The 22,290-nt window shown below is 41.7% G+C and overlaps 1 protein-coding gene across 1 annotated transcript in view; it reads left to right on the top strand.

Annotated features, from left to right (window-relative positions):
- The window catches only part of Oit3 (oncoprotein induced transcript 3), a 31,869-nt gene extending 9,579 nt beyond the window's left edge, over window positions 1-22,290 (top strand). Inside the window, exons 4-9 of the mRNA XM_027931409.2 lie at window positions 319-441; window positions 4,304-4,426; window positions 5,718-5,878; window positions 7,171-7,586; window positions 13,037-13,136; window positions 21,406-22,290. Coding sequence (XP_027787210.2) covers window positions 319-441; window positions 4,304-4,426; window positions 5,718-5,878; window positions 7,171-7,586; window positions 13,037-13,136; window positions 21,406-21,579 — 1,097 coding nt within the window. The 3' untranslated portion in view covers window positions 21,580-22,290. The remainder of the gene's footprint in view (window positions 1-318; window positions 442-4,303; window positions 4,427-5,717; window positions 5,879-7,170; window positions 7,587-13,036; window positions 13,137-21,405) is intronic.

The following is a 22,290-nucleotide window of genomic DNA, read 5'->3' as shown; positions in this document are numbered from 1 at the left end:
CTTTTCAGGAACTCATGGGAAAAAGTGAGATATACCAACACAAATAGTAGGTGTGTCCAGGACACAAAAGCCTCTTCATTTCCCCATAGTTTTTCCATTATGAGGAAGAAGTTGGCGGGTAATTAGACACCTTCCCCTCAGCAGAGGACAGATGAAAGAAGGACTTGGTTGGGGAGACCAGGTTGATAGAGGTGATGAGGGAGGACCACCATGCTGGGGTTGTGCACCTGACATGATGGTTCTGGAGATTCTGTCAGGAGCTGGGGACCAGATCACAGAGCCCAGCAGCGTGCAAACGGTGCGGTTTCTATTCCACAGATGAAAATGAATGCGAGCACCACAATGGTGGCTGCAGCGAGATCTGCGTGAACCTCAAAAACTCCTATCGCTGTGAGTGTGGGACTGGCCGTGTGCTAAGAAAGGACGGCAAGACTTGCGAAGGTGAGAGTGGGCGAGGACAGGGCCCTGGGAGCCGCTGGCTTATTCCGTGACACTCTGGGAACATGCCTTAACCTTAGAGGAGAGAAACCCTTTGGCCCTGTGCAGAACTGACCAAAGAGGCTCCTTACCATGGGGGGTGCCGACGCTGTGGACAGAATCCAGTGATGGTTTTTACTCCAGGATTTGACAGGAGGGAATTTTGCAAGGAAGCTACGTTTTTACCGGGGAAACGAAAATAAGGTATTTCATGTTTCTCAAACTTGAATGTGCCCATGAATTGCAGAGGATTTTGCTCAAGTGTGATTCAGTAGGTCTGGGATCAGGTCACGATATTGCATTTCTGAATAACTTCTAGGTGACACCTGTGCTTCTGGTCCAAGGAGCACACGTGGAGTAGCAAACCAGCGGAGGCGAGGAGCATGAGAAAGGGCTCATAGGCTGCTTCTCAGCCTTCCCTGCTGCTGAGAACCCGCCAGCCTCCTCCTGCAGGGCTGGAATGGGGCCTGGGAGTTCCCGCGTTTAACAGATTCCACAGGTGATCCTTACTGTCTTGGAATTCAGAAAACTGGCTACATGAAGCCATTTCCCTCCTGTATGCTTTGGTTTTACTGGAGATTAATATGACTTTTGGAAATAAATAAAACGACCTAATTTCAACAGCAGAGATGCTATGTACAGGTTATATGACAAAGTAAAAAAATCCTAATAATGCATATCAAAAAATTGGAATGAGAATTATCTATTATTTCTTATATTGAAAATAATTATACATATTTATGGGATGTTGTGTGATATTTTGACAATCTGTTGTTATGTGAGACTTACATACTTCCCTTCTCGAAGGCACATTTACTTTTGTAAATGATCACAGCTAAAATTTCATTACTTCTGCTTTCATAAATCTGAATTCTCAAGACACTGTTAGCAGAGAGTATGGATGGAGCAATAAATGGCTTAGTTGTTATTATTTACAGAGGATATATGACTTGTCCCAAGAATAATTGAACTTGTAGATTAATAGAGCTGTGGTACTGCTTACAAGAATTCACTTCATTCTTGCTACATTCAAAACAACAAAATACTAACCCAGAAGAAAAAATTATGGCTAGTGCCCAAAATGTATTTCATGCAACAAAGTTTACTTATTAACTAAGGGAATATAATTGAAATATTAAACTGCTATCCCTTTTAACAAGACTAAATGTACTTAAAATTTTATTGAGGAAGGATAATGTCCTAAATTCTCCCTAAATCTTAATTATTTTATGCCATATTTTGTGCATATTTGAATATTCATGAAGTGGTCCATGAGGAACATCTGTAATTATTCATGAGCACTTTATTGGAACTATACAGTTAATCTTCAATAATCCTAAAACCTAATAACCATAACTGAAAAATATTTTAGCAAAAGATAAAAATTATTTATGAGTCACACTTCAGAATTAATATGCCTATTTGTAACCCTTACATTTTAGTGATAGTCTAAATATTTGCTTCTTTAGTGGGACTATTAAATAATTTTAAAACAATGAACAGCCCTTTTAAGTTTTAAAATAATTCTTATTTTTTTTATTGTAAAAGTGTAGGAAAAATATGGAGGAGTAAAAGGGAGATAATTAAAATGATCTACAACTCCCCTTGCTAGATATGCCTGTTTTAAACACTTTGGTATATCTTCTTGAGAAATTTAAATCCTTTAAGGCAATTCAGATTTTCAGTTTATTTTTTGCTTTGCATTTTTAGGCCTGAAAGTATCCCAAGTGAACATTTTAGGGTGACCCCCTTCGTCTTACAAATATTGAAATTACAACTTAGAGAAATAAAATGATTTAAGAAAGGTAATTTGGTCAGTGGTAGAGCACTTGCCTAGCATTTATGAGGCCTTGAGTTCAGTCTCCAGTATAAATAAAACATTAGAAGTTGTCTAAAAATAGGAAAAAGGACATTTTTGGGGGGAAAAAGTTTCTACTAATGTTGATTTTCATATTTTGTAACATATTTTATGCTTTCTTCCACACTGTTACATAAAATTTCAGCTATTTCAAAAGACTATAAACAGTGCTTATATTCTTTTAAAATATGCAGATTTATAAACAGGTAAAATATGCAGATTTATAAACTTAAAATACCTTTTAAGTTTTGAAAAGATTAATTCATTGCAAATTTATTTTCTCTATACAGTTTCACAAAAATTGATTTATTCCAAGTTAATTTACTCATGTTCCAAAGAATTAATTTTTCTAAACCATCATCAAACTAATAGTTTTATTTATACCTATAAATCAGTTTACATCTTTCCCTGTGCCTCTCAGATAATTTGAAACATTTCTTTCGATTATCTTAGAACAGGGGTGAGCGATTTTTTTTTCTGTAAAGACCAGATATTAAATATTTTAGACTCTAAGGACCATACAGAATCAGTCAGAATTACTCAACTCTGGTCTCGTAGGGAGAAAGCTGCCATAGACAATAGGTTTTTTTTTTTAATTGGGCATGGTTGTTTGCCAATAAAACTTTATATATAACAGCACATCACAGAATAGACTTTGACAACCCTTAACCTAGAAGATAATGTCCACAAAAATTATTTTCCTCTAAGTTTAAAATCGCAAGGTAGTTTCTCCAGTTTTCAACTGAGCATTTTTCCTTTTTGTCTATTTCTAAAATGCAAAACATTAAAAGAGATTTTTTAAAAAACACCTCATAAGAGGAACGTTGTTTTAGTCAGCTCTCTTGCTGCGGTTGACTAAAAGTCCTGACAAGAACAATTATAGGAGGAAATGTTTATTTGAGGACTCATGGTTCCAGAGGTCTCAGTCCATAGATGGCTGACTCCATTTTTTGGGGCTCGAAGTGAGGCAGAACACCATGGCAGAAGCAGATGGCAAAGGAAGGCAGCTGGGGACATGGCACCTGGAAACAGAGAGCCAGCTCTCCTCATCAGGACAAAAGATAAGCCCCAAATGCACACCCAGGGTGACCTACCCCTCCAGCCACGCCCTCCCTGCCTATACTCCCTACAGTTCACCCCTGAGGGGATTAATGTACTGATTAGGTAAAGGTTCTCATAACCCAATTGTTTCACCTCTAAACTTTCTTGCATTGTCTCACACATGAGCTTTTGGGGGAATACGTCATATCTAAACCATGAGAAATATCAACATCAGTTTGGTTGAAAGGATTTAGTATATTTCCAGGACGTTTTTTTTTCAGTGCTGGGAATTTCACCCAGGGCTTGTGCCTGCTAGGCAAGCACTCTGCCACTGAGACACGTCCTCAGCTTCCAGGGCTCACTTTTATAATGTAGTGTCAACCCAAGGTCCTTTACCCCCAGTGCTCTTGTCCCTAGAGATTCTAGGAGAGGGAGCATGATCCAGCCAACCCACAGCAACTCAAATCCACTTCACTGGCCTAGTTGAATTTATACCCTGTAACACCCCAAAAATTTCAAATTGGGTATATTAAATGTTACAGCAATTAAAAAAGAACTTTTGGATCTTACTTCTACAATTCATACCTTTACTGTAACCATGACTAACCATGATGTGAGAAACACATCAGACAAAACCATCTACTTTTTTTCTTGGATACTCAGGATTGAACCCATGGATTGAGTTCATTGTACATGCTGGGCAAGTGCTCTACACTGAGCTACATCCCCAATCCATAGACAAAACCAAATTGAAGGATATTCTACGAAATTCCTGGCCAGCTTAAGAGAACAGAGCTGTGGATATTGCAAGATTGCTCTTTGTAGTTATAACGTTAATAAACAGGTTTCTTGTGAGTTTCTGTCTCAGCGCCAGGCTCCTTAGAGAAGAGGATCACCTAACGTTTCCTTTCTCCGTTTCTACTGCAGACATTGAAGGATGCCATAATAACAATGGTGGCTGCAGCCATACTTGCCTTGGGTTGGAGAAGGGCTACCAGTGCGAATGTCCCCGGGGCTTGGTGCTATCTGAGGACAACCACACTTGCCAAGGTAGTACATGGGCAGGCTTGACCTCTGCTCTGACTTAGACTTCCTCCTCCTCTGGGCTCCCTCCTCAAGTGTGTCAGATTCTCATCTTTCAGGACACAGCCCTTTGAGCAGTTGTATGTCTGGGTCGTCATTCAGGAAGCTTTCCAAAAAAAAGATCTCTAGGAAAAGATTTCCCAAGAGCAGACTTTCCTTTGCTGTTTCCCTTTGATTTTTTTCTAATTTTTATGCCTAATAATACAGCTACACATTTGGAAGTTGAAGACATCAATGCAGCTCTCTTTTCTAACAGATAATAGAGTCGAAGCTGAGTTGAACACACCCCAGAGAGTAGGTTCTTCTCCCATCCACAGTTCTCTGGAACTATTATCGGAAAATTTACTTCTTAATGTCCAGAATATTAATATTTTTAATCTAGCAAATAGTTAATTAGCATCTATTTCTTATTTTTTTAATATATATTTCCCATTGTTCTGGTGCGTCTTCACATATTGGATTCTGATAATACCCATTAAGTATTTGTAGGATTTGGAGAAATAAACACAGAAATGTTGAGGAAAAGTAATCTTTTTAATATTAAGCTGAAGTGGAGTTTACAGTCAGAGTTTATGGTTTACTGAGCAATGCAGGGACAATTTGGAACCCTTCCTCAAACGCACTAATACTGTGTTTATTACCTCTGTTTTATGGGGCAATAATTAACAGTAAAATCAAAGCAGAGTCATTGTGTCATTTAAGCCTGTATCAAAGCAGTGCTTTTCTGTATTGCCAGTAAATTATGTTGGTGCTAAAAGCTAACCCTCTAGGTGTTTCATTTAATGGAGTTATGCTAGCCACATATTGAACCAAATGTTTGCTGAAATGACACTTGAATATGATATTTCCTATTTTGAGGAACAATATATTTGAGGAGCATTACTTGGCCATTACCTTGGGAGTTAAGAATCCTGGTTTTATTCACCAACTTGTTTTGAACTTCATTGATTTCAGAGCAGGTGACGTGGACATCATTTTTTCCCAGAAACCTTCCTTACCTTTCCTCCCAATTCAGGTTTTATTTATTTATTCACGAGGTATTAAACCCAGGAGCACTTAACCACTGAGCCACCTCCCCAGCTCTTTGTTTGAGACAAATAAATGGTCTTGCTAAGTTGCTTGGGGCTTTGCTAAATTGCTGAGGCTGGCTTTGAACCTGTGATCCTCCTGTCTCTGCCTCTCAAGCCTCTGGGATTGCATGTGTGTGCCACCGAGCCCAGCTGGGTCACGGTTTTAACAGCAGCCCTCTTTCATGCAGTCCCCGTGTTGTGCAAGTCGAGTGCCATTGAAGTGAGCATCCCCAGGGAGCTGGTCGGTGGCCTGGAGCTCTTCCTGACCAATACCTCCTGCCGAGGAGTGTCCAATGGCACCCACGTCAACATCGTCTTCTCCCTCAAGACATGTGGCACCATGGTCGATGTAGGTTCCCCCCTGTGGGCACTTGGGAAAATGCCAAAAGCTGGTTGGGGGGTGGTTGGCAGAGGGATACGGTAGGGCTTGTGTCATAGATGAGACATCTCCACGCAAAAGAACTGAGCCCCAAACACCTATGTCATTCAATTAATAAACACATTATTGAACACGTGCTATGGTGCTGTCAGGGTGAGAATATGGAATTAAGAGTTCTGCCATTCCTGTTCTCAAATAGCCCTCTGTCTCCCATACATGCAGGTATTTTCCTGCGTGCATCAGCACCGGTGGCACTAGGAGGCTGGCTCTATCCCCTTTGAACAGTCATTTTATTTGAAGAAAGTGATTAATTGAGATGATGGTTCATTTGTGATGTGGTGAATGAGTTCAAGTACCAAAGCAGGTGGAGGTAAAAGGTTTATACTTTCATCCAAATATTGCACACAGTCCTATGCCAGCAAGTCTGAGAGGCATTGAAATAAGATGCCTGTCTCATAGGAACTTGTGCAGCTGCCCTGAGATGACAACATATAAAATATAAATAAGAGATGAACTGTGAGATAGATGACAGGGACTCTAGGAGTCCCGTAAGGGGACAAGTGGGACTTGGATTAGGGTGGAAATGTGTGCAGGACTCACTCAGAAGCAGAGGACAAGAAAGAAGCTTTTAGGTGGGCACCAATGAGAAAAGTCTGAGAGAGGGGAATATTCAAGCCTGTGCCGAGGTGACCGCTCAGAGCTGCCTGTCTGGCAAGGAGTTCACACATGGTCCCGCTTTAGGCAGGTTGTGTGGATTCTTTCTGTGGATAATCAAAGTAAATGCCACCATCATGTTGGCAGCACTCTCTGGTGCATGGCAGAGAGGATGGCATTGGAGATGAAGATCTGAAAATCATCTGCACTGATGTGAGCGCCTGCACCTGGGCGTGGATGAGTCCTGCACAAGGCTGTGCCTGCAGCAGGACTGCCAGGTCCAGAATTCCTGAAAAAATAACTTGCAGATGCCACCCTTTTCTAAAATACCAGAGCTTGGAATTTGCTGAATCCACATGCATCAGGTTTTATAGGCAATGCTCCAAAGGAATGTGTGCGTTAATCAAGAAGTAGCACATAAAACTCTCAGTCAGGCTGTCTCACTAATAGGGCTATAAAAAATAAAGCCTCCAGTTCAGACAACCAAATGGTGTGTTTTGATATAAACAGATGTTTGGAGAAAGCTAATGTGAGAAGTGGGGCGGGGGGGGGACATCTCTGTAGAAATAAACAAAATCTCTTCCTCTCCTTGCCCTGGCCTGGCTCAGGTGGTGAATGACAAAATCGTGGCCAGCAACCTGGTGACAGGTCTACCCAAGCAGACCCCAGGGAGCAGTGGGGACATCATCATACGGACCAGCAAACTGCTGATCCCGGTGACCTGCGAGTTTCCCCGCCTGTACACCATCTCTGAAGGATACGTTCCCAACCTTCGGAACTCCCCCCTGGAAATCATGAGCCGGAATCACGGCATCTTCCCGTTCACCCTGGAGATCTTCAAGGACAATGAGTTTGAAGAGCCGTACCGGGAAGCTCTGCCCACCCTCAAACTTCGCGACTCCCTCTACTTTGGCATCGAGCCCCTGGTGCACGTGAGCGGCCTGGAGAGCCTGGTGGAGAGCTGCTTTGCCACCCCCACCGCCAAGGTCGACGAGATCCTCAAGTACTACCTGATCCAGGACGGGTAACTATGAGCCCCACCCTCCAGCAGTTCAGGCTATCACCAGATGTTTATTCATTCAGGAGCCCTTTATTAACATCTTGGAGGTGAAGACATGGGAAAGAAAGGAGAGCACAAAATGATATTGGGCGCCGTGTCACACGCCTGTAATCTCAGTGGCTCGGGAGGCTGAAGCAGGAGGATCACAGGTTCAGCCAGCCTCAGTAACTTAGTGAGACCCGGTCTCAAAATAAAAATAAAAAGGGCTGGGGATGTGACTCAGTGGTAAAGTGCCCTGGGTTCAGTCCCTAATACAAAAAAAAAAAAAAAAAAAAGAAAGAAAGAAAGAAAGAAAAAGAAAAAACTCCAAAGTAACTAACTGGTACCATTAACCAAAACAACATGCAGAATAGCAATTTGGAAATACAAATATCGAATTTGATGGAACAAAATAGTATATTGAATAATTTTCCATTTTTAATACCTGCAGGATACCTAGGAGGGGCAGGTCAGTGGGCAGCTGGATGTGTGTATCAGGCTCAGGAACAAGGTCAAGACTAGAAGGAAGACAGGGAACAGCTCCGTTGATAGCTGGGACTGTAGGATCAGAGGAGGCTGGGTGTCTGAGGTGCTGAGCCTGTTGGGGTGGCTGAGATCACATGGGCAAGAGAAGGTGAAGCTGACACAGGAGCCAGGAACTTTCCACCCAAAGTCAAAAGAAATGAAATGAAGCCCAAGAGCAAGAACACACAGGCAAGAATTTGGAGTTTTAATTCAAGGACAGGGGGAACAGCACTAAGGGAGAAAAAAATTTAGGCTGCCTGCTAACAAAGGAAGGGACCTGTCTTGGTGCCATCCTACACCTGGTCCCTGTGGTTGGTTTAAGAATTGGAGGGTGGGGGCTGGGGTTGTGGCTCAGCAGCAGAGCACTTGCCTAGCACATGCTGAGCACTGGGGTTGATCCTCAGCACCACATAAAAATAAATAAATTAAATAAATGTATTAAAAAAAAAAAAAAAAGAACAGGAGGGTGAGAAAACACACTGCAATGTGGGGTGGGGGGGGGGAAGAGTAGGAAGAGATAGTTAGTAACAGATTATGAATTAAGGCCTGACAGTGTATCCTCCATTTTGCCCCCATTCTGGTCCTTGCCTATCTCAAAGCAGCAAGAGTACACTCCTCTCTTAATAAGGATCCTCCTGAGGATCCTTAGTGAGTGCTGTAGGTACGTTGAGGTATCATTGAAAATCTGAATGCTAACAACTATTGCCTACTTTTCCCTGGAAAATCACAATCACACCCCAAACTCATAATGTTATCTCATGAGTTTCTTCCTCCTTCTAAATGTCATTTGGGACAAGTCTCACACGGGGTCAGGAGCTGCTGCTGCTGCCCAGCATGGGAATGGTCCAGTAAGTGCCCCACAAGTGAGTCCTGGGTTCTTCCCTGTACTATTGGCCTGCAGGCTCTTGGAAGTTTTTAGTTTGCTTTAGCATCTTCTCATCTCTCACCACAGCCTTCACCTGCTGCTTTCAATCCCTTGCACAGTGATTTTTCAACCCTTGGTGCTTATTAGGATCAACTGAGAAACTTATTTAAAAAAAGCAACACCCAACCCAATCACCAGGCCTCTCTCTCTGCTACTCCTGTTGTCTTAATTCCAGCCCTGGACCAGGAAAATGGCTTTCTACCCGCCCCTCAAAAACCTCAGCTCCACGAAGTCCCCTGGGAATCCATTGGAGAGGAAACTATGATCTCATCACAGCCCTCCTGAAAACGTTTTAATGGCTCCTTCTTACCTTTGGTGGGTAAATTTAGTTGTTTTCCAGGAGGGCTTTCAGCCTCAGATTCCTGCAGCCTTGTTGGCTCATTTTCACAACAGGGACAATTCATCATTCTGAGCAGCCTTGGGAGGTCAGTCATGGCAGGGTCTGTGATGGAGGGGATCTGTAGCCCTTTGGATTTCTTGTCATATTTAAGTGATTCCCAGAAAGTTTTAAAATGAAAGCAGAAGCATCATTTTTTTTCTTTTCTCTCTCTCTCTCTCTCTCTCTCTCTCTCTCTCTCTCTCTCTCTCTCTCTCTCTCTCTCTTCCACACACTTAGTGCTGATTAAGGAGGACTTTTGCTCCTTTTTAATTTTTTTTAACTTCCTTAATGGAGTGTTCTTCAACTACAATGAGTGGACATGTTTAAAGACTATAGTTTGTTAGGTTCCAGCATAAACACTGTGAAACCATTCCTGTAATCAACATCATGAACATTTCTCATGCCCTAAATGTTTTCTCCTGCCCCTCATATATTCTTTTAAATTTTTTTTTTAGTTGTAGATGGACACAATACCTTTATTTTATTTATTTATCTTTATGTGGTGCTGAGGATGGAACCTAGTGCCTCATATGTGCTAGGCAAGCACTCTTCCGCTGAGCCACAACCCTAACCCTCATATATACTTTTTAAGAAAGTAACAATCATAATTCACATACTGGGGGCTGGGGTTGTGGCTCAGTGGTAGAGCGCTTGCCTAGCATGTGCGGGGCCCTCGGTTCAATTCTCAGCACCACATAAAAGTAAATAAATAAAATAAAGTTTTTTTAAAAAAGAATGCTTTACCTTTAAAAATAATAATAATAATATATGTGAAATTTGCTTATATATTTGTTATTTAGACTTTTTGTTTTATACAGTTCTAAGAATTTACCCTATTTATTTTTCTAACCCTTAGCAAATATAAAAGAGAATATGTGTGTGTGTGTGTATCAAAAGAAAAGGGCAAATGTGAGAATTGAAAACCCATATGGTACGCAGGCAAATAGCACCATGATAGGGAAAAGAGGGATAGACCAGGAGATAACCCCACTCAGCAGGGCTGCAGCCCTCAGCCTCTGACCTTGGCCTCTTCCAATTCCTGCTTCTGCCAGATGGAGTTACTGGCAATTCACACTGGCATTCCTTGTCGCCTCCTGATGTGGCACGTGCTATTTCCTCTGCCGGGCATCTTCTTCCCACCTTTTCTTCTATCTGATTCTTTTTGGCCCTTCAAGATTGAGCAGGGGTTTACTTCCTCCTTGAAGCCTTCCCCTTTGTGTCCCATGGTGATCTAAAAGCCCTCTTTCCCTTTCCCTTTCTTTCTTCCTCAATGCTTAGCAGAATTGGTGGTGGTGGTGGGGCATCATTAAATATTTGTTAAGAGAATTATAAATGAGCATACCAGTAATTTGGGGCTAGTTCACAAACCGAAAATAAACATAATGCACTTTACTTCTATTCATGAATTATTTGGTGATAATCATTTTAAAAATTATTCATTGCCTTTAGCTTACATTTAAATCAGGCCAGTTATCTCCTGAGGAAGAACATGTCCAATTCACTTCCCACTGATTTTAGTTGGTACACCCTCTGAGAATGCAAGACAATTTAATGCTAGTCTAAAATATAATTAGAAAGTGAATTTCAGAAAAAGAAACATTGGATTCTAAAGTCAAGTGTTGAACAACATTTTCATAAATAACTATTTTGGCTTCTCCTATATCACTTTCTTTTAGGATATGAACTTGGAGTTGTCAGAACTGGTATTCTCTAATTATAGCAAACAATAAATCAAGAGTAGAAATTTGTCCTGGATTCTATTCTGTTATATGATATCATTTTCTCTTTTAAATAAGGATAATGATATTTTAAAAATTTTTTTAGTTGTAGATGGACACAATACCTTTATTTTATTTATTTATTTTTATGTGGTCCTGAGGATTGAACCCAGGGCCTCATATGTGAGGTGCAAGTGCTCTGCCACTGGGCCACAACCCCAGCCCAAGGATAATAGTATTTTAGATAAACAAATGGAAGATGCTGTAACACTAACAATAGTGTTACTATTGTTAACCTAGATATCTAGATACTAAGCTAGCATGGGCTTTTTTTTTTTTTTTTAGGTACTGAGGAGTGAACCCTGAACCACTTTACCACTGAGCTACCTCCCCAATCCTTTTTATTATTTATTTATTTTTATTTTTATTTTCAGACAGGATCTTGCTAAATTGCTCAGGGCCTCATTAAGTTACTGAGGTTGACCTTGGACTTATGATCCTCCTGCTTCAGGATTCTCTGGGATTACAGGCCTGCGCCATCATGCCTGCTGATATTACTCCTTTTTATTTTTATTTTTTGTGGTGCTAGGGATCAAACCCAATGCCTGTGCATGCTAGATAAGCACTCTGCCACGGAGCTACAGCCCAGCCCCAGCATTGCTCATTTTCATGTCCCTCTGCAGCACTCAGCAGAGGGTCTTGCACAGTTAAGTGTGCAAACAATACTTACAACATAACTGGAAGAAGGTAGAAATTACCTTTACCTCAAGAAAATAAAAATGAATAGATATAAGAAACAGCAGAAACCAGATCATCTGTTTAGATCCTCTCCAACTTGGTGGAATAAAGTATCAGTAGTAATATAAGTCGAGATTCCTTATTTTCAACAACTGTATGAAATTTTTCAACAGCAGCAAAACAGTAGTTAACAATGAACTAGATCACCGTCCTTAAGCATATGGAGCTGGAACCTCATTTCATAGACTTTTGTTTCTGATACCCACTTTTTTATTGGCCTGGTATCAAACTATGAGACACCCATTAAAAGACAACTATGCCCAGGTAAAAAAGGGTCCCTTTAGCATTTAGAAGGGGACAAACAACGCAAATGTGATCCTTGGCTGTAGGAGAAAGCGCTCATCTAAAGATGTGACTAAAATCATGACAGGGAGAATCCGTCACGCATCTTTTCCCCAGCTAACCCTGAGGTGAACCCTCAAGCCCTTCACCTTGAAGCTTATCATGACATTTGGAAAAAGAGGAATTAAGACAACTTGAGGTGAATGACTTCTCCCCAGTAGTTATTCCTTAAGTTAAATATGTACCAGTTTTTTGATGCTTGGATTGTGCCATGTTCACTTTTTTGGGAGGGGGCGTAGCAGGAATTGAACTCAGGGCCACTTGGCCACTGAGCCATATCCCCAGTCCTATTTTGTATTTTATTTAGAGACAGGGTCTCACTGAGTTGCTTAGAACTTCACTTTTGCTGAGGCTGGCTTTGAACTCGCCATCCTCCTGCCTCAGCCTCCTGAGCCGCTGGGATTACAGGGTGCGCCACCATGGTATCCCCTTTAGTGGTTGGTGTCTTTTTGAAATAAATGTTATGTGTGTTGCTAATACTTAAACATATTCACCCCCCAGGAAATGCAGGGGCCCATTTGTAGGCTCATCAGACGAAGGTATGGTCAGACTCACTCAGCGAGCAGGGCTGTGCCTGCCGAGGCCTCCACAGGAAGGGAATGACATTTTTCCTTCATTCTCAAAAAGCTGAGTGCAGCCCAGCCCGCTCCACCCACTTTCCTCCCCCTGGGCCAGATGTGTTGGCAGGATTGTTTTTCCAGCTCTGTGGAAATGCTCCCGTCTTACGTGCTGTCCGTGCTACTTCCAGCTGCGTCTCGGATGACTCGGTGAAGCAGTACTCATCCCGGGATCACCTCGCCAAGCACTTCCAGGTCCCCGTCTTCAAGTTTGTGGGCAAAGACCACAAGGTGAGCCGAACACTTCTATCTTGTCACCCCAGAGCTGAGCTTCCTTTTTGGTGTCCCAGTGTGTGATATTCTAAGATCCCTGAGAAAATACAGGGAAACTGGCCACCAAGAAGCTTAACACCTCCATGCATGTCACAAGTGCCTGCCCCCCTGCCCCAGTAACTGTGCTTCTTCAAAGAGAATATACTATAGGATGGTAGTTTGAGATCTGGGGAGCAGATGTGGATGAAGAAACCAGAGTGCGGTCAACTGCAGGCAAAGGAGGTGGACAGGAAACTCCCAGAGCAGACAGGGAAATGGGAAGTGAAAACAGTAGAATGCCAATTTCAAGACACCACTTTATATGTATCAAAACTATAAAAATTACAAATTAAAACACTTGGATGGTTATAAGGAGAAGTATACAGTAGCCCTACAAATTGGCACACTTTCTGGAAAGTTATCTGATAATGTATAATTATAACCATTAAATCATCATATTCTTTTATCTAAAAATTCTAATTCTAATGGCAGTTTCTCAAAGACAAAACCAAAACAAATGGTTTGTGGTTTGGTTGCGTTTGTAGACATCATTTTAAGGAAGGAAGGAAGTCCACAAACTAAGCTGAGGGTATATAAATTTAATTCAATATTAAGCAGTTATTAAAATGATAAAAATGAGAAAAGCAGACATGAAAAGTGTCATAGGGATTTTTTTTTAAATTTTTTATTGTTGGCTGTTCAAAACATTACATAGTTCTTGATATATCATATTTCACACTTCGATTCAAGTGGGTTATGAGCTCCCATTTTTACCCCATATACAGATTGCAGAATCACATCCATTGATTTACATATTGCCATACTAGTGTCTGTTGTGTTCTGCTGCCTTTCCTATCCTCTACTATCCCCCCTCCCCTCTTCTCTCTCTGCCCCCTCTACTGACATTCATTTGTCCCCCTTGTATTATTTTTCCCTTTCCCCTCACTTCCTCTTGTATGTACTTTTGTATAACTCTGAGGGTCTCCTTCCATTTCCATGCAATTTCCCTTCTCTCTCCCTTTCCCTCCCACCTCTCATCCCTGTTTAATGTTAATCTTCTTCTCATGCTCTTCGACCCTACTCTGTTCTTAGTTACTCTCCTTATATCAAAGAAGACATTTGGCATTTGTTTTTTAGGGATTGGCTAGCTTCACTTAGCATAATCTGCTCTAATGCCATCCATTTCCCTGTAAATTCTATGATTTTGTCATTTTTTAATGCAGAGTAATACTCCATTGTGTATAAATGCCACATTTTTTTTATCCATTCGTCTACTGAAGGGCATCTAGGTTGGTTCCACAGTCTTGCTATTGTGAATTGTGCTGCTATGAACATCGATGTAGCAGTGTCCCTGTAGCATGCTCTTTTTAGGTCTTTAGGGAATAGACCGAGAAGGGGAATAGCTGGGTCAAATGGTGGCTCCATTCCCAGCTTTCCAAGAAATCTCCATACTGCTTTCCAAATTGGCTGCACCAATTTGCAGTCCCACCAGCAATGTACAAGTGTACCCTTTTCCCCACATCCTCGCCAGCACTTGTTGTTGTTTGACTTCATAATGGCTGCCAATCTAACTGGAGTGAGATGGTATCTTAGGGTGGTTTTGATTTGCATTTCTCTGACTGCTAGAGATGGTGAGCATTTTTTCATGTACTTGTTGATTGATTGTATGTCCTCCTCTGAGAAGTGTCTGTTCAGGTCCTTGGCCCATTTGTTGATTGGGTTGTTTGTTCTCTTATTGTCTAATTTTTTGAGTTCTTTGTATACTCTGGATATTAGGGCTCTACTGAAGTGTGAGGAGTAAAGATTTGTTCCCAGGATGTAGGCTCTCTATTTACCTCTCTTATTGTTTCTTTTGCTGAGAAAAAACTTTTTAGTTTGAGTAAGTCCCATTTGTTGATTCTAGTTATTAACCTTTGTGCTATGGGTGTCCTATTGAGGAATTTGGAGCCTGACCCCACAGTATGTAGATCGTAGCCAACTTTTTCTTCTATCAGACGGTGTGTCTCTGATTTGATATCAAGCTCCTTGATCCATTTTGAATTAACTTTTGTGCATGGCGAGAGAAAGGGATTCAGTTTCATTTTGTTGCATATGGATTTCCAGTTTTCCCAGCACCATTTGTTGAAGATGCTATCCTTCCTCCATTGCATGCTTTTAGCCCCTTTATCAAATATAAGGTAGTTGTCGTTTTGTGGATTGGTTTCTGTGTCCTCTATTCTGTACCATTGGTCCACCCGCCTGTTTTGGTACCAGTACCATGCTGTTTTTGTTACTATTGCTCTGTAGTATAGTTTGAAGTCTGGTATCGCTATACCGCCTGATTCACACTTCCTGCTTAGAGTTGTTTTTGCTATTCTGGGTCGTTTATTTTTCCATATGAATTTCATGATTGCTTTCTCTATTTCTACAAGAAATGCCATTGGGATTTTGATTGGCATTGCATTAAATCTATAGAGAACTTTTGGTAATATCGCCATTTTGATGATGTTAGTTCTGCCTATCCATGAACAGGGTATATTTTTCCATCTTCTAAGATCTTCTTCTATTTCTCTCTTTAGGGTTCTGTAGTTTTCATTGTATAAGTCTTTCACCTCTTTTGTTAGGTTGATTCCCAAGTATTTTATTTTTTTTGAAGATATTGTGAATGGAGTGGTTGTCCTCATTTCCATTTCAGAGGATTTGTCGCTGATATACAGGAATGTCTTTGATTTATGCGTGTTGATTTTATATCCTGCCACTTTGCTGAATTCATTTATTAGCTCTAATAGTTTCTTTGTAGACCCTTTTGGGTCTGCTAGGTATAGAATCATGTCATCTGCAAACAGTGATAATTTAAGTTCTTCTTTTCCTATTTTGATGCCTTTAATTTCTTTCGTCTGTCTAATTGCTCTGGCCAGTGTTTCAAGAACTGTGTTGAACAGAAGTGGTGAGAGAGGGCATCCCTGTCTTGTTCCAGATTTTAGAGGGAATGCCTTCAATTTTTCTCTATTCAGAATGATGCTAGCCTGAGGCTTAGCATAGATTGCTTTTACAATATTGAGGTATGTTCCTGTTATCCCTAGTTTTTCTAGAGTTTTGAACATAAAGGGATGCTGTACTTTGTCGAATGCTTTTTCCGCATCTATCGAGATGATCATATGGTTCTTATTTTTAAGTCTATTGATGTGGTGAATAACATTTATTGATTTCCGTGTATTGAACCAGCCTTGCATCCCAGGGATGAATCCTACTTGATCATGGTGCACAATTTTTTTGATATGTTTTTGTATCCGATTCGCCAGAATTTTATTGAGGATTTTTGCATCTAGGTTCATTAGAGATATTGGTCTGTAGTTTTCTTTCTTTGAAGTGTCTTTGTCTGGTTTAGGTATCAGGGTGATGTTGGCCTCGTAGAATGAATTTGGAAGTTCTCCCTCTTTTTCTATTTCCTGAAGTAGCTTGAAAAGTATTGGTATTAGTTCCTCTTTAAAGGTTTTGTAAAACTCTGCTGTATACCCATCCGGTCCTGGGCTTTTCTTAGTTGGTAGTCTTTTGATGGTTTCTTCTATTTCCTCAATTGATATTGGTCTGTTTAGGTTGTCTGTATCCTCCTGACTCAATCTGGGCAGATCATATGACTTAAGAAATTTATCGATGCCTTCACTATCTTCTAATTTATTGGAGTATAAGGATTCAAAATAATTTTTGATTATCTTCTGTATATCTGAAGTGTCTGTTGTGATATTGCCTTTTTCATCCCGTATGCTAGTAATTTGAGTTCTCTCTCTTCTTCTCTTCGCGAGCATGGCTAAGGGTCTGTCAATTTTGTTTATTTTTTCAAAGAACCAACTTTTAGTTTTGTCAATTTTTTCAATTGTTTCTTTTGTTTTGATTTCATTAATTTCAGCTCTGATTTTAATTATTTCTTGCCTTCTACTTCTTTTGCTGTTGTTTTGCTCTTCTTTTTCTAGGATTTTGAGATGAAGTATGAGATCATTTATTTGTTGTTTTTTTCTTTTTTTAAGAAATGAACTCCAAGCAATGAATTTTCCTCTTAGAACTGATTTCAATGTGTCCCATAGATTCCAATATGTTGTGTCAGTGTTTTCATTAATCTCTAAGAATTTTTTAATTTCCTCCTTGATGTCTTCTATAACCCATTGATCATTCAGTAACCTATTGCTCATTCTCCAAGTGATGTATTCTTTTTCCTTCCTTCTTTTATCGTTGATTTTCAGTTCCATTCCATTATGATCAGATAGGATGCATGGTATTATCTCTACTCCTTTGTATTGTTTAAGAGTTTCCCTGTGACATAATATATGATCTATTTTTGAGAAGGATCCATGTGCTGCTGAGAAAAAAAGTGTAACTGCTTGATGTTGGGTGGTATATTCTATATATGTCAATTAAGTCTAGGTTATTAATTGTGTTATTGAGTTCTATAGTTTCCTTATTCAACTTTTGTTTGGAAGATCTGTCCAGTGGCCAGAGAGGTGTGTTGAAGTCTCCCATGATTATTGTATGGTGGTCTATTAGACTCTTGAACTTGAGAAGAGTTTGTTTGATGAACATAGCTGCACCATTGTTTGGGGCATATATATTTATGATTGTTATGTCTTGTTGGTGTATGGGTCCCTTAAGCAGTATGTAGTGTCCCTCTTTATCCCTTTTGATTAACTTTGGCTTGAAATCTATTTTATTTGATATGAGTATGGACACTCCTGCTTGTTTCCGAAGTCCATATGAGTGATATGATTTTTCCCAACCTTTCACCTTCAGCCTATGTATGTCTTTTCCTATCAAATGCGTCTCCTGTAGGCAGCATATTGTTGGGTCTTGTTTTGTGATCCATTCTACTAGCCTGTGTCTCTTGATTGGTGAGTTTAAGCCATTAACATTTAGGGTTATTATTGAGATATGGGTTGTTCTTCCAGCCATATTTGTTTATTTCTGTTACTAAACATGGTTTGTTTTCCTCTTTGATTATTTTTCCCCCCTTTACTGTCCTACCTCCCACTGTTGGTTTTCATTATTATTTTCCATTTCCTCTTCCTGTAATGTTTTGCCAAGGATGTTTAGAAGAGATGGTTTTCTATCTGCAAATTCTTTTAACTTTTGTTTATCGTGGAAGGTTTTAATTTCATCTTCCATCCTGAAGCTTAATTTCGCTGGAAACACAATTCTTGGTTGGAACCCATTTTCTTTCAGTGTTTGAAATATGTTATTCCAGGATCTTCTAGCTTTCAGAGTCTGTGTTGAAAGATCGGCTGTTATCCTGATTGGCTTACCCCTAAATGTGATCTGCTTCCTTTCTCTTGTAGCTTTTAAAATTCTCTCCTTATTCTGTATGTTGGGCATCTTCATTATAATGTGTCTAGGTGTGGGTCTCTTATGATTTTGCACATTCGGCGTCCTGTAGGCTTCTAGGATTTGGGATTCTGTCTCATTCTTCAAGTCTGGGAAGTTTTCTCGTATTATTTCATTGAATACATTGCTCATTCCTTTGGTTTGAAACTCTGTCCTTTCCTGTATCCCAATGACTCTTAAATTTGGTCTCTTGATGTTATCCCATATTTCTTGGATGTTCTGCTCATGGTTTCTTAACAGTCTTGCTGAGCTGTCTATGTTCTTTTCAAGTTGAAATACTTTATCTTCATTGTCTGATGTTCTATCTTCTAAGTGTTCTACTCTGCTGGTAGTATTCTCAATTGAGTTTTTAAGTTGGTTTATTGCTTCCTGCATTTCTAGGATTTCTGTTTGTTTGTTTTTTATAACCTCTATCTCCCTGTATATTTGATCTTTTGCTTCTTGGATTTGTTTATGTAATTCATTGTTGAAGTGATCTTTCATTGTCTGATTTTGCTGTCTGATGTCTTCCTTGAGACTCCAGATCATCTGAAGCATGTATATCCTGAATTCTTTATCTGACATTCCATCTGCTGCAGCTATTACCTCTTCTAACGTTGAGTTGACCTGCATTGCTTGTGGACCTTTCTTTCCTTGTCTCTTCATACTGTTCGCGTTCCTTTCTACTTGGTGAAACTGTTGTGCTATTGAATTTCCCCCCTATATATTTATATTGGTCTTGTATAGTTGCAAAGTCTCCCTCGCAGGCACGGGCGGCGGCTCTGCCCCTCCTCCAATTGGGGCAATGTGCCTACCACGCCGGCAGGCCACTGGGCCTGCTCTGCCGGTCGGTAGCAGGTCTGCCTACCTTGCAGGCGCGGGAGGCGGCTCTGTCCCTCTGCGGGCCGCTAGGCTTGTTCTGTCGGTGGTCGCAGTTCTGCCTACTTTGCAGGCGCAGGCAGCGGCACTGCCCCTCTGCAGGCCTCTGGGGCTGTTCTGCCAGTGGGTCGCAGGTCCGCCTACCTTGCAGGCTCGGGGGGCGGGGCAGCTCTACCCTTCCTCAGGCCACTGGGCCTGTTCTGTCTGTCGGTTGCAGGTCTGGCCTGTTCTGATGGTGGTCACAGTTCCGTCTACCTTGCAGGCGCGGGGGGAGGGGGCGGCTCTGCCTCTCAGCAGGCCGCTGCTCCTCTTCTGCCGGTGGGTTGCAGGCCCGCCTACCTTGCAGGAGTGATTGGAAGCTCTGCCCCTCCGCGGGCCACTGGGCCTTTTCTGTCAGTGGTCACAGTTCTGCCTACCTGGCAGGCGCGGGGGGGTGGGGGGCCGCTCTGCCCCTCAGCAGGCCGCTGGGCCTGTTCTGTGGGTGGTCACAGTTCCGTCTACCTTGCCGGCGCAGGGGGAGGGGGCGACACTGCCTCTCAGCAGGCCGCTGCTCCTCTTCTGCCGGTGGGTCGCAGGCCCGCCTACCTTGCAGGAGTGATTGGAAGCTCTGTGCCGCCGCGGGCCACTGGGCCTTTTCTGTCGGTGGTCACAGTTCCGCCTACCTGGCAGGCGCAGGGGGTGGGGGGCGGCTCTGCCCCTCAGCAGGCCGCTGGGCCTGCTCTGTGGGTGGTCACAGTTCCCTCTACCTTGCCGGCGCAGGGGGAGGGGGCCGCTCTGCCTCTCAGCAGGCCGCTGCTCCTCTTCTGCAGGTGGGTCGCAGGCCCGCCTACCTTGCAGGAGTGATTGGAAGCTCTGTTCCGCCGCGGGCCACTGGGCCTTTTCTCTGTCATAGGGATTTTTATGTGCATATTGAATATGCTACATTAAATATATATATATATATATATATATATATATATATATATATATATACACACACACACACACACACACACACACAGGGATAAAGATTAGAAGAGTGTATACCAAAAAGGCTTTAGTGTGACAACATGGAATTTTTTTTGTCATCATTACAGTAGTTGAAGTCTTTAAGCTAAAGGAAGCCAGAGGGCCAGGTGTGGTGTTTCATGCCTATAATCCCAGCAGCTCTGGAGGCTGAGGCAGGAGGACCACAAGTTCAAGGCCAGCCTCAGCAAGGCCAGACTCTATTTCAAAATTAAAAACATAGAAAGGGCTGGAGATGTAGCTCAGTTAAATGGCACACCCCAGTATGGATGGATGGATGGATGGATAGATAGATAGATAGATAGATAAAATAAAGGAAGTCAGAAGGTGCCATTCTTTCTCATGCCTCCTGTATGTGTGTCCCTGTCCTTCCTGAAGGCCTGCTGAAGTGGTGCCTAATCCTCATCCCCTCCTCCTCTGGGCAGTGAGCCTCAGGCAGCTTCTTATAGAGAAGTCTTAGGTCACCAAAGAAGCACAGGAGCCAGTGTTTTTCCCAGACCTTGATGTGAAGAATGAGATGTTGCTTCACAAAACTCTCTTCTGCCCCAGCCAAAAACAGAAGTTACTGGTGCAGGTTTTAAATTATCCATGTGACTCAAATTCCAACTTCACACATTATCAAATATGTTAACTGGAAATGTTTCTTACTAAGTCTCAGTAAAATAGGGATGGGGTCATGTCTAGCTCAGAGTGTCCTATTAGGACTGAGAGGACATTTGTGGACATTTAGTGTTGTGTCTGGCTTCTATGGGTCCCTCACAGGGGCATCTGTTTTCTTTTTTTTTTTTTTTTTTGGGGGGGGGGTGGGAGGACCAGGGATTGAACTCAGGGGCATTTGACCACTGAGCCACACACCCAGCCCTATTTTGTATTTTACTTAGAGACAGTTGCTCAGCACCTTGCCATTGCTGGGGCTGGCTTTGAACTTGCCATCCTCCTGCCTCAGCTCCCAAGCTGCTGGGACTACAGGTGTGCGCCACTGAGCCTGGCAGTGGCATCTATTTTTATTTAATGAGGCTCATTATCACCTTTTCAGGAAGTGTTCCTGCACTGCCGGGTTCTTGTCTGTGGGATGCTGGACCAGCGTTCCCGTTGTGCCCAGGGTTGCCACCGGAGAGTGCGGCGTTCGGCAGAGGAAGGAGAGGACTTGGAGGGCCCGCAGAGCCATGTGCTTACTGGTGGCCCAATCAGCATCGACTGGGAGGACTAGTTGGTTGTAACACCAGAGTCCCTGATTTGAGCCACACTCCTCTCTGGAACTTCTCCCCACAACCTCTGAGAACATTCCAGAACCTTCTAGAACACCTGCGAGCTTTTAACTGGGTACTGTGCATTTACACAAACTCCCAGAATGGACTCACTAATTCTGCTTCACTGGGTTGGAAGAGGCCGCAGCTCTGCTGACCAGTGTGGCCTGGGTGGGTCTTCCTAATGTAGAAAGCTAAGGACTCCACAGAGAAGGCTCTTCCATCTCCTTCGTTTCTTTCCTACAATAAAATAACTCATGTATGATGTAATAGGACCACTAAAATCAGAACCTGGGTATAATGTTTCAAGTTAGAAGCTTAAAACAAACCAGTTACTAAAGGTATGTCCTAAATACCCAAAGACTCCCTAAATAAATAAAAATAATTATACCCCGAAAACTCAATTCAAACAGAATTCAAATAGAATAGAGGATTTGGAAGCTCATCAATAAAACAATGTGTAATAAGAATATGTTATTTAGTTTTTCTCTTGCATAATATTTTCTTTTGATGTTTTATATTGCCTTAAGTGAAATATTTTTACTTAATAAATGTTAATAAATTTACCAACAGGCATTGAAGTGGTTCAGTAATTGAACTATAAACAAAATTAGTTTAGTACTATATGTCCTGAGAATTAGTATTCTATGCCCTTAGGTCAGTAAGACAGTAGA

The sequence above is a fragment of the Marmota flaviventris genome, chromosome 4, assembly GCF_047511675.1.
Source record: "Marmota flaviventris isolate mMarFla1 chromosome 4, mMarFla1.hap1, whole genome shotgun sequence".
NCBI lineage: Eukaryota > Metazoa > Chordata > Mammalia > Rodentia > Sciuridae > Marmota > Marmota flaviventris.
Note: the sequence above shows the minus strand (reverse complement) of the source record. Positions and strands in the feature narration are given on the sequence as shown.